At 38.2% G+C, this 12,700-nt stretch overlaps 1 protein-coding gene across 1 annotated transcript in view; it reads left to right on the top strand.

Annotated features, from left to right (window-relative positions):
- Window positions 1-9,443, top strand: part of LOC110841632 (lachesin) — a 56,530-nt gene extending 47,087 nt beyond the window's left edge. The window contains exons 12-20 of the mRNA XM_022087315.2: window positions 2,053-2,110; window positions 2,184-2,200; window positions 2,273-2,304; window positions 2,609-2,630; window positions 4,602-4,827; window positions 4,894-4,952; window positions 5,068-5,124; window positions 6,848-7,054; window positions 7,264-9,443. Of these exons, the coding sequence (XP_021943007.2) occupies window positions 2,053-2,110; window positions 2,184-2,200; window positions 2,273-2,304; window positions 2,609-2,630; window positions 4,602-4,827; window positions 4,894-4,952; window positions 5,068-5,124; window positions 6,848-7,054; window positions 7,264-7,373 (788 nt within the window). The 3' untranslated portion in view covers window positions 7,374-9,443. The remainder of the gene's footprint in view (window positions 1-2,052; window positions 2,111-2,183; window positions 2,201-2,272; window positions 2,305-2,608; window positions 2,631-4,601; window positions 4,828-4,893; window positions 4,953-5,067; window positions 5,125-6,847; window positions 7,055-7,263) is intronic.
- The last annotated feature ends 3,257 nt before the right edge of the window (window positions 9,444-12,700 follow it).

Raw genomic sequence — 12,700 nt, 5'->3', positions numbered from 1 at the left:
TTTTCATTCATTATTATGTTTAACAAACATCTTATCTGAACTTTAACCAACCTTAATCATTGCATATTTATGTACATATTTACAGATACGTTTTCTCAATCTGTGCGTGAAATATTTTCAATTTCATTTTGTGAAGTATTTAGTTCCTTAAAGTAATTTCCGTGTATAGTAAATTAACGCTCACATTAAATTAACGGTTGAAATTACTCGACCCCTCTTAATTATAAGAACTTGGAAGTCCTATATGTATTTACAGTACTCCATCCATGCACCCATTCACACTACACTTTGCGTTCGAGTTTTGTCATTGCCTTTTCAACCAACATATGCATGTCCTTCTTGTCCCGACTTTCCAGCAAGGTTCGGAACAATAGTAATAGTGAGCCTGTCGGTGGGGGATGAGCTGAACAAACAAACGGATCTCAGATTAATCCACTTTCATATCACAACAACACAAGGAATGACTTTCGTCTTCCACGAATGTACGCATTACGAATGGAAATGGATGTATAAAGGGACCATTATGACGACTCTAGAATACCGTGAATGACTGCATTGTTGCGTGCAGCAAAATAACAATATCATCTACGAAAGCTCAATTCTGCGAGCAAAGCCAAGCAAACGACTTTTACTAGGAGGGGAATGCCTTTCTAGAACTTAATATGCACTAAAAGTCTGTGGCACCACCAGTGACCAAAAATATCCAAGCAATACACAGTTTTAACAATTTCAAAGACAACTACTCGCCCCTCAATTTAATGATAATTCACATGCAGTTAGCCACGTGATGCAGCGTTGCACAATGCGAGAAAGATTCGTTATGTACGAATGCATGCATGATAACACAGTTCGAGTCCCGTCACTTCCCTCCTCGTAAAGGTCCGATAAAATTATCTCGCTTGACTAACGACTCAACACATCGACGACCCTCCCCATTTCTCCTCTCTACTTATTTATTCGCATATCTCGGGATAGGATCGAGCACATAGTTTTACTATAATTTTATGCAAAACGTATCGGATCAGATGCTAACGTTATAAATATGTATGGATGCAGGGTGCCATCCAAAAGCTACATTTGGAGAATACCATTTTTATCGGTTATCAGAATGCTGGTAAACACTGCATAAATGAAACAGATTTAGTATGATTAAGGAGCAGATATGTATGCAAAGACGAGCACAGCTTTTACAGTAAATAGTACGACTATGTATGTTCATGATATGTATTTAGGGTGGGAATGTTTCAACATCCAATTTACGCATCCTTGGACTAAAATCAAAAACAAAAATCTAAACCACGAGGGAACCACCGAACAATAAATATTTACGCATTTTAAGGGTTTGTTTGCCCCTATTTATAAACGCAGCCTCATTAAAGCACAGTTCATAAGGCTCTGACACGAGGACTGACAATAGCACTCGACAGCAGTGATCTAGTGAACCAGTCGTGAGATCAAATCAATAGAATAAAATCACACGCGTATTATCCAACATCCTTGCCGAGATTCATAATTTCGGTAGGGTGGCTTTTTATTTATTTCGTGGGGTGGGCTCTGCTCAAATTTAAATTGAAACTTCATCACAAAAGAAGGGTGTCTGAAGTTTAGGGAGTCATTTCTCGTTGCAATGAAGTAAAACGAGTGCACACAGTCAATGCAGATCATTTGGTTGGTTTCTTGTCTATTGCTTTCTGAATTAAACTATTGTGCTTTAAATGCGGGGACGGTGGCTGCAGATACAAAAATGCAATGCATAGTGAGAGGAAAGGGTTGTGATTGTCGAAGAATAATAAATTAGTGTCAGGCTGACTGGTTTACCAATTGTGTTTCCATTGGACAGAGGGATATTTAAATTTTAAAAAGTAATAAGGGTACATTGAATAATAAATAAGGCAACTCAAAGTTTATGCATTATATTGTCATTAATTGGATCCACTTTAATGTCGAATCTGTGCGTAATACTTGCGATTAACCCAACAAAAAACGTGCAAATGCTGGACATATGAAAACCCTACGATGAAGTAATAAAACTCATGAATATTTTACTTTCAGTTAACGTTTCGGAAGGTGAAAGACTTCACTTGTTCAAAATCAGTCGATTGGAGATGGGGTACGTCATATGTGGTTATATTGAATATTTAATAATGATAAAATAATAAATCTCAACATTCTTATACCAACAGGGCCTACCTCTGCATCGGTATTGGGATTTTCATTTATTTTTATCAAGATTTGTGTATAGTTTTTTATGCTAATGTATTTGAATATATAGCATCAAATGGAGTGCCACCATCGATCTCAAAGGTTCGTGAAAAATTGACACCTCATATATTATCACAACTATCACCACTTTATTACCACCTCCTCCCCCAACAACTAATTTATATTTTTCATTTACAAATTGTCCTCAAGCTGCATGAGTCATTCCCTCATTACATTACTCCATTTTATGCAAAAAATACGGGTTCAGTCCACACTTTTGCAATGAATTTTACGATCTTGGGAAACTTAAGTTTAGTTTTCGTGGATTTTGTAATGGAATAAATATGAAATTAGAGAGTGCTTTAAGGGGGAAGGCGTGGAACTTAAACATAATTTTTATTTACAGAGGATCACCGTCGATGTTGAATGTAAGTCATGAGAATATATTATCCTGTAATTTATTGTTTAAGATTCGAAGCGTATTTAGTGCATACGTGTGTACCATGCTACATATGTGCTGTGCGTACGTGAAAGTACAAAAGTGGTTGGTTGAGAGAATGCAACAAGAGATTGTCCAATTCTAAATTCGACCACGAGCAGCTTGGTCTTGGCGTCATTAGGGACGTGGTGTACCAGCGTAGTTTGTAGTTTGTGTGGATGAGTGGCATTTGTCAGTGAGGGAGAAAGTCGATGGTGAACAGCAGCAGGAGCAGCAGGAGGGTTGAGGAGATGGCTGAAAAGTGAGATGGATAGATGAATGGTAGGGCGGACGAGGTCTAATTTGTCTTGATCAACTTCGCCAAATTCACTTTCATTGAATTTATTAGCACCGGCCACAGAGCATCAACAACGGCTAACCAAGTGCGAAGCAACTCCTTCTTCCGAAATATCTGTACGGAAAAGTAGCAGACAAAATCTCACTCAATCCATACACTGCGACGAAAGAAAGGTTATTTTGTGGCGTACACGACATATCGTTGGTGTAATGCATCATCCTGAAATGTAACAAAGAAAAATTGAAGCATATTAAGTTTACCATTGGATAAACATGAATGAATACATTACGGGTTAAAGTGTAAGTGAGCGTTGTAAAGTGAAGGTTGTTCGGATTAGCCCTTTCCTTCCGTCCGTGTTAGTGTCACTTTATCTTTAGTTTCACCATTTATTTTGTAGAAAAAAGAAAGCAGTAGTAGCATCCTGGCGTCCTTGCTGTTGATATCGCCACTGCCACTTCTTGGGAGTGAAAGAGTTCATTCTTCCATGTACTTAAGACATGCATAAAGCATGACAACTTTTTCCGATCCAACATCAACACGCTCAATAACCCGAGCCTCACTTGTCAAGTGAATAACGTCGTCGTGAATCTCTGAGTGAAGTGAGCTTGGCCTGGTTCTTACTTGGGCTGCGTGCACGGGAAATCGGTGATGGATGTAATCTAATAGCACAATGCAGTGTCGCCAACCGACACTTTTACCAAATTCAACCCTTACATTAGTGGCTGCATATGTACATACGAAGAGGTGAAATGATACATAATCTTGTAGGGCTACAACAATGGCGTGAATTCTGTTGATGCATGCCAGGTATTAAGAAAAATAACCTTAGCTGATGATAAAGCCATTGACATGACAGGCGCCATAAATATCATCATCCATCCATATAAGCGTTACAATGCTTACGATCGATATTTTTCATACCTGAAAACATAAAGTCCAAAGCAAATACATTTAGTCCATGGGAAATAAATGTGAGGAAAATGCATTAGTTAAAGTTACGTGTTACGAGCATATGACATTATTTGAGACGGACTACAAAAGAAATACAATTGAGATTGAGGTATGGCGTGGGGATCGAGATATGCTTTGCGGCTAAATTGTTGAATCCAAAAGGTAGTGATGTGGAAAAGAGGGTTTATATTCTTCAGAGATTTCCGGATCCTTTGGTTGAGCTCTGAATTTTGAGCAGACAAAAAAGCAGGTGAAATCTTTGGGTTTTATAACACTCGACTCGTGTTCCTGTTCTTATGAATAAAGCGATTGCTTTCTCCACCTCCGATTCCCTTCCATTCAGTCTTTCAAAGGCTATCAACATATTTATGAAGGATTTCAGCAATCGTTTGCGGCTCCGTCTCAATGTCGTGGCTTTGCTTTGTGCTGTCAATAGTAAATCCTCAAATAGGATTTTTTACGGAGATCCCCATTTCATACAAATTTACGACAGCACCCTAAATTTGTAGAGGAGTGACCCGAATCTCGATGAGTTTTCACCGCTCCATTGTAAATGCATCTATTTATTTATTCATTGTTCCATAAACGTCCATAGGTTCAGCCAACTAGCGAAATAACTAATGGCGTCAGATTGCAGGTTGTTAAATTGACTTTCTTTTGGGCATTCGACAGTTTCACCTATGACCTACATTCCAAATCAGCTAATTGGGGCTCCTAAATCCACAAATGTGACACTTGAGTGCCACACAGAAGCGTTTCCACGTGCGATCTCCTATTGGGTTTATGACAACATGATGATATTGACAACTGGGAAATACAATACGGAAATTGTGGAGTCAAGTTATCGAACTCACATGCGACTCACAGTAAGAGGACTCAAGGACAAAGACTTTGGAAAGTAAGCGCAAGTTTTTTACTCGTGAAACAGACACTAAATTATGGATTAACTAGTATTATGTTTAAGGTATCGATGCCTATCAAAGAACAGTTTGGGTGAAACTGAAGGTTCCATAAGATTATATGGTGAGATTTCTTGCATTTTGTGCTAATAAATAATATCCACTTAGGGAAATAGATAGGATTGAATTTTACTTGCGACTGTAAAATAAATACTTATTTGTGCATATGCATTTTTCAGAGATCCCAATGCCGTCAGTTCCTCCAAAAGCCACAGAAGTGAAGCAGGAAAAGAACAGTGAGCCCTAATTTTCTTATTTTCATATCATATAAAAAAATAATATAACAGTATTTGCTGTAATTACGCAATTGTCGTTACTCCGACGTGGCTATCCAAATAATCCAAACACTGCAACGTATCAGTTTCGAATATGTATTAGTATTTATAGAAATGTAACCAGCTTCTTGGCTTTCCCCACATTACAAATTTACTTTTGCTTATTCCCACTGCGCATATTTTTTACTAGTGAAAAGAGTCGTAAAATGAAGGTACATTTCTAGAATTCCTGATGCCTTTCATTTCTAGAAAGTCCATTAGCACATTGGACCTGACTGACCGCATCACTCCGAGTGATTCTTTCTTGGTTACTGACATGATGTTGGTCAATCTGCCAAGATTCTCTGATATTTTGAAGGAATGTTACGTTGTCAGAAGAAGTGAAAAAACTGAGTCGTTAGGATTCTATTGCAAAAATTCCTTTCAGTCCGTTGGTTAATTGAGGAAGCATTAGGATCGGAAATGTAGTTCTATTTTGTGACAGTAAACTAGAGTAATAATCGAAGTGACTGAAAAGGTGTAGCAGTTTAGCTTTAAAATACTAACTATAAAAATGCTTTAATGTATTTCCTTCTGTACCAGCTTAAACTGGCATCAAAGACTGTATAGAATTTTGCCCAATTAAGCGGAACTTGTGTTCAATCTCGAAATCAGAGATTTGTATTCTTCAACATATTTTTATCCCAAAGCTAGATACGTGTATATCATACAAATTAAACTTTTTCGATGATGGCATGCATCATTTTCATATGTATCTTCACTAAAGTGAAAAGTCAGGAACGTCAGGTTATGTGTAAATAATAAATGTGATAAAAATAAGTGCACATGCTGCATGTCGTATGGATGGATATTCTTCATATTTAAGTACTCACTGCAAGTCTTGCATGGCAAGTTAGAGATCAAATATTAGAACCGCCACTGCACCTTTGACTTTCTCCACGGAGAATGGATCGATGTATAATGAATGGAAAGAGAGGAAGTCAACGCAGACGAAAACATGTCAAAGTTAGTTCTGAAACCGATGACATTCATTTATGATTATTACATTTGTACAAATTTAGGTGAATCTCTAGCAAGAATTTCAATACTGCGCTGGGTGGATCTGTGTAGTTTGTTAGTTATTAGTCTCACTTCAGCCTCATCTTTCATAGTTCATCCTTTATAATGCCGTAATGGGATGTGAATGACGTGGATTACTCTGCTTTACTTTTGTCGTTCCATCCCAAGTCACACACAGCTCACCGGACCACAACCACAAATTTGGTGCATTCAGCAAGTAAGTAAGTAAGCCGTAATTGTGTTGCTGATGTCCTCAGTAGGCAACACACGGGAGGCGAAGGGAGGCAAGACGAAGGAAGGAGCAACAAAGGAGAAGAGAGAATCAAGTTGATGAAGTTGATGATGATAAGTTGAGTCACTGTCCTCGTAGCCATTTACTGATTTACTCCACTTTCTCCCCGACTATTGCGTCGCCTCTGCTTTCACGCTCTCCTCCTTATTGCTTCCCTCGTCTCCCCACCACCACCACTCCTCCTCATCCTCCCTGGACATACATGACCCCACAGCTTCATGAGTCACGGGAAAAACAACTTTCTCCGCCAAAAATTACAAATGTCAAAAAGTGCAAAATTACATGGTTGCATAAGTCGCTAAACAAGAATTTTTCCGTTTTCGTTAAACGCAGATGCGGTTGGCGTTGTGCGGCTTAACCCAATTTCTAAGACGGATGAAAAGTGGAATAAGGGAGGCAAAGGGGAACGAGATCGCGAGTCCAAGTCGAGCAACAGAGTCCCTTCGGATTCCTCTGGCTCAAACTCTCCCAACGGTTTCAATCGCACATCAATCCGTGTTCCGACTGTGGAATCGGCCAACTCAGCGACTGATAGAGCAGGTACCAGCACAAGAACAAATGTTTTATGTATCTCTACTTATCTATACATTTATATACGCGGACCATGCTCATCATGTATTACGTAATTCGTAACATATGATTACGCTAAGATGAGTTATGGAACTTTTGTACTATCCAAACATGATTATTGTTTAATTTTTTACGGCCCAACCATCGGTCACCTTGAAAAAAAATGTATTTTTGTATAGGATCCCTCTTGCAACTTTCTCTGGCAAAATGTGTTGCCTACATTCTACCCGCCACATACCTGATTGCAATGACCCTGATGGGCAGATTCTCAGTCCTCCTACAGTTATAATTTCCTCATTGGAAACGTGAAAGTATGTTTAATAATCGTATTATGTACATCTACCGGTTTCGAGAGATCGCATGATTAATTTGCTGATACCAATTGAAATGAATTAAATGCTTACTGCCACCCACAAATGACCGCCTGCATCACAACTTGATCAAACGTTCACTTTACTGCAACTCTACAACAACTTATTCGGAGGCAATTTGGCTCACGGCGTCAGAAGAACAAGGAAGAAAGTCCGCTCTTGAAGGTTGGGCAGAGCAGAAACTGTGAAATTTCGTCACTGGTGGTAGCGGTGAAGTGTACATGTCGTTTGCAGATTTGGATTTAATGGTTTCAAAGCTAAATGTTTCATGTGACTGAATGCGGAAACAAAGGGGAAGGTGCAAATTTGAATTTAGACTTGTGACTGACTCTGACTCTGCTATTTGCGGATTTTGTGGTCGGTGGTTTATTATCCCTCCTTGCGTCACGGACAACATTCAACAATTTCTCTTGTCCTGCTAGCAACAAGGCGTCCTTAAATCCCTCATTTTGCTGGTTGGTGCTTCTAACGATATTGTCACAGCTTATGTATAAGGCAGTTATTTACACAGATATGACATGCTGCTCTCCCTCTAAAGCTTTGTGAAAATCCGCGAGTGTATTGTTACACAGTTTATGAACACTTTTGGAAAGTTATACAAAGTTGAAGGCAGGTTTCTAATATCTCTCATGACATTTAATAGTAAATATAAACGTATAAATAGGTAATATATATGTACTAATAAACAGTGTTGGCTCATTCATAAGAATATTTAAAATATGGTACATTCTAAAACGAGGAACAAGTTAGATAATTTATATCTTAAAGGTGTAAAATAAAAATAAAATAAAATAATTTCATTTATTTGTAAAATGTAGTTTAACAGGCATGTAGATTGTTAATTACCGGTTAAGACAATCAAATTTTAAAACTGCTGAAAAACGATATGGAAGCAAACTGTGCAGAAATACATTATGTTTTGTTGAACTACTTAAATCATACATTTTCATGTAAAAATTGTCAACGATTTTTTTAACCCAAGAATAGAAATAGTACTCTAATATAGTTAGAATTTATTTAAATACATGAGCACAATTGCACAACACCGCATAGATTTAATATTTATTAGCGTTGCTTTTGTATGAAGGGATTGTACCACACTGCTTGTTTGAGAGTGAGTAACATAAACTAAATTCACCACTAATGACTAAACTATTTTCCTAATTATATAGTTAACTAATTCTTTTGTCCCATATCAATAAAATAGTTATTATTTTAAGCTCCATACTACATTTCGGAAAAGTGAAAGTTTTCACCAAAAATTAATTAAATAAGTCTATCAATATTAAATATATTAGTAGCATATATTAATAATGTAGCATACATTAATAATTCATTCATTATGAAAAAGTGCCAAAAATGGTTTCGTTTCAATAGCTTTGTAAATATGGGTAAGAATCATTTACTAAAATCATGTACAACTCGCATTACAGAAATAAGTTTATATTTATATACGTAATAAAATACGTGATATTAGTATTTGTGGAAATAATTATCAGAATAAGATTTAACTATGTATGCAGAACAAATAACTTTCTTTGTAAAACTTAAATTACCTAAACCAAAAAGTAGCAGCATCCTTCAAGAACAAAGAATAAGTAAATAGCACATTTGTATCTAGCATCAGTAAGTTGAAAAAAATGTACTAAAAAACTTAATCTTCTTGTACTGCACGTACATAAATTTAAAAAGAAGAATTGTTGGATGGCACTGCACCGTCGTTTTGTAGCTTTTCTCCAACCGAACTACCATCAGCATTATTTGCAGAGTCCAAACTCAGCTCTGATTAAAGATCTGCTGACTAAATATATAGCTGAAAATATTACAACCACACACTACCTTTATTTCCTTATGTAAGTATTACTGCAATACACACCAACAATATTTTATAGTCGACCACAACACATACTGTAAATTAAAAAAGTAGCTGTACTGTAAAACAATAACGATGATAAGACCGAAAATAAATTTCCAACGAAAGTTTGAAAGTAGTGTTTGCGTTTTTATTGCGACCATTGGAAAATCCGTAAATTTCTGGGGAAAGTTAATGCTCATGATGGGAGAGCAACCCTCTTGGGCTCTCTCCATTACAAGGGCTAATTTTGTGTCGAACTTCACTCTGTCGAATTCTCGATGCATTTAATTATTAAGTAAGCGTAGGGGTGATTCCTCCACGTCCGGACATGAGAGCACATCGTGGGGAACAACAAATCGTGTCGTGGAAGGGATGAAGGAAGGAAAGTGAGTAAAGAAGAGAGGAAATCTCATCAGAGTTGAAAGCAACTTTGGATGCGGGGCACGTTTCGGGCAATAAGCAAGTAGACGACTCTGAGCAGCCCGACATGGGATGAATATTGCAGAACGATGGAGGCTTCTCATCTGCCTCCGAGAAGGATATGCACTTATCTTCTTCACCCCACCCCCACCTATTCCATGCACACCCAAAACTGCACACCCACCACTACAGATATCCCACCCATCCCATTATATTTCACTATAATCCATCCTCCCATTCCTAGAGTAAACATCACATTTCGAATCCAACCTATCTATCTCTGGGCTACCACCACTCTAAACTATGTGCACATACATATGTATGCCCACCACCATTGCAAAAAATTCTCAACAAATATAATGCGATAACTATATAAATAAGAAAAAAAAAACTTTACTTATGCCGAGTCTTCAGTGTGTACTTTAATTTTTCCCTTCTGCAGCTGCAGTTTCTGAAGGGGACCAGGGTGAGTCGGGAGAGATCCATGTGCTGCAAATGATGCAATTGGGAGTAACATGCAAAGGTGAGGTTCAGTCAGCATGGCGTACGATTCGTGCGTATGTAGAAAAGGGCAGGAGTGTATTGTTTAGAATTGCACATTATTTGGACAGTGTATTGGCACTGCGGACGAGGGGAGAGACAATTTGAGTAGGTGGTAATGAATGATTAATGAGTGAGAATGTGGAGGAGAGAGAGCGAGGTTTATAGGCAGATTGGGAGCCAAAACCTTCCCTCGCTCACTTTCTCCGTAATCCAATTTTCCTTTGGGATGGCCAACCCGCTTTCACTATGGTCTCCGCAACTTGAAGAAGAAGTACAAGAAGATGAAATCACCACCACCACCGACCAACGATCAAGCCACCATACTCACAACGGCAGACTTATCATAGGGGCGGGTAGGCTAATCTGACCAGTGACCATTTCAGAGAGAAAGCCATTCACAGATTCCGAAAAAAAGACTGCTTCAGACTTCAGATACTACTTCACAAATACTGCTCCAAAAACAGATTTTTTACATCCGGTATAATAACCCACAATTCTAATTGTACCCAATTACTTAAGGCATTTACTCCTCGTACCACAGGACTCCTGCAAGTTTCCAAATTTGCGACTCGTCCTTTAAAACTTGAAATGAAGAATGGCGTCGTCTCGTGGTTTCTGTTAATTTTCTCATTTCATGTTTCATTCTGCTGCAGCTAATTTGCTAACTCGTTTTGCCTGGTGCCAATTTGCACCCCTCTGCTGAGCTCTGAATGTAAAGGTAGACCACATTGAGCATCTTCTTCTCCCTCGCAACCCAAGCAGTTGCTCATTTCCTTCGCCTTGATTGAAGATTTACAGTTGAAAATCAACAACTTCTCCAGCTACAACGGGAACCATTTATGATTCATGCGTGGATGAAATGAATCCTACTTTGTGGAAGTCAGTATCACTGACATGGCCCTACTCGTATTGGATCTTATTGCAAACGACATTCATTATTAAGCGATGGTAGACGACTAATAAACAACCTCTTCATTTATAATTTAATCCCTTCGTCTTTCAAGATTTTCACAACTTTGGGTGTGCTTTACACTTTGTATCTTATCTAATCCACCAGCCCTCGTCAGCAATGTTTTAGACAAAAATTTAATGTTGCACCTTTATTTATGAAATACCCATCTGTGGTTTAAAGCAAATACACGTTTCACAGTTAAAGTATTTGCATATGGAAGGAATGGGAGGAATGTGTCAAGTCATGCACAATCTGGCGTAGTACTTACATACGCCCATAAGTACATATATGCATGTGTGTACGTAGTTGCAAACTGCAACTTGTAATCAACTGTGCCAAACAACAATGGGTAACTAGTTATGCATAAAATGTGCATTAATGAGTCTCGAGATAAATTATTTATCCAATGTACACTACCTTTCAAACATAAAATAATAGACACATGCACGGGCAATGAAGTACGCAGACTATAGACATACTAAAAGAACAGCCGAGTTTTAAAAATTGAGTTAGTGGTTTTTGGGTGAGAAATTTACTTGTGCCCAGACTTCTCGCATCCTTAGTCTGTATTCCAGTTGAGTTGTCCATAAAAATCAGGAGTGCAGTAAGAAAGAACTGGGAAGGTGGTGAAAGTCCTGGGGGAAAGTGTGAAAGTCAAGCTAAATTGAAATGAATGGCCTTGGCTTATCTACGTGCTTAATCAAATCAGTTAAGAAGTGACAATAATGCTGGTCACCATCACCACCACCGCCACACACTGGTCGCCCCCAGATGTACATTTCCTCGGGGAGCTTTACGTCTTCCAAAACTTTATCTACCACCTCCCATCAGTCCTTTCGGCCTCCTCCCAGGTCAAGCAGGAATGCGGAGTTTATTTCTTGAGGCTCGTGTCTGCTTATATATGACGTCATTGCATTGTCATATCTTAATTGTGGCAGAGCTACGAAAACATGGTTCTTATTAGGGTTCAGGTTCAAAATTGCAGAATGTTCGAATATCCCAGTTCCAAGTCATGGCATGTTGGAGGAGCTACAATTTAATGTCAACCGTTTTTAAACGGATTATAAATTATGACAGAGCGGGGATGTTGCTGGTGCATCTTGGCCATGGTGTGTTTGTTGTTGTTAGTTTGCGAAAGAGAACTCGATTAGAGCAAGTAAATAGGTTTAATTTCCGGTTACTCAACATCTTTCACAACTTTACTGCCTATGTTTTGAATGATGGTGGTTGTGGTTGAGTGGTAGCAAAGCATAATGATATGCTTTCATTTTACATTTCATTTCGAGCAATGCGAGATGATCAAATTCTGGGGTTGGTTCGATGGGAAATATGCATGGTGCATGTGATTACGTTACATAATGTTGAACAAAGTCCAACAACAACTTTCGTAATTATACATGATCTCCTGCTGCATAGTTTTACTCATCAGTTAATGTAGTACAGATAGTGCACCTAGCCAATAATTTGAGAAATTG

Source organism: Folsomia candida, unplaced genomic scaffold, assembly GCF_002217175.1.
Source record: "Folsomia candida strain VU population unplaced genomic scaffold, ASM221717v1 Fcan01_Sc001, whole genome shotgun sequence".
Taxonomy (NCBI): domain Eukaryota; kingdom Metazoa; phylum Arthropoda; class Collembola; order Entomobryomorpha; family Isotomidae; genus Folsomia; species Folsomia candida.
Note: the sequence above shows the minus strand (reverse complement) of the source record. Positions and strands in the feature narration are given on the sequence as shown.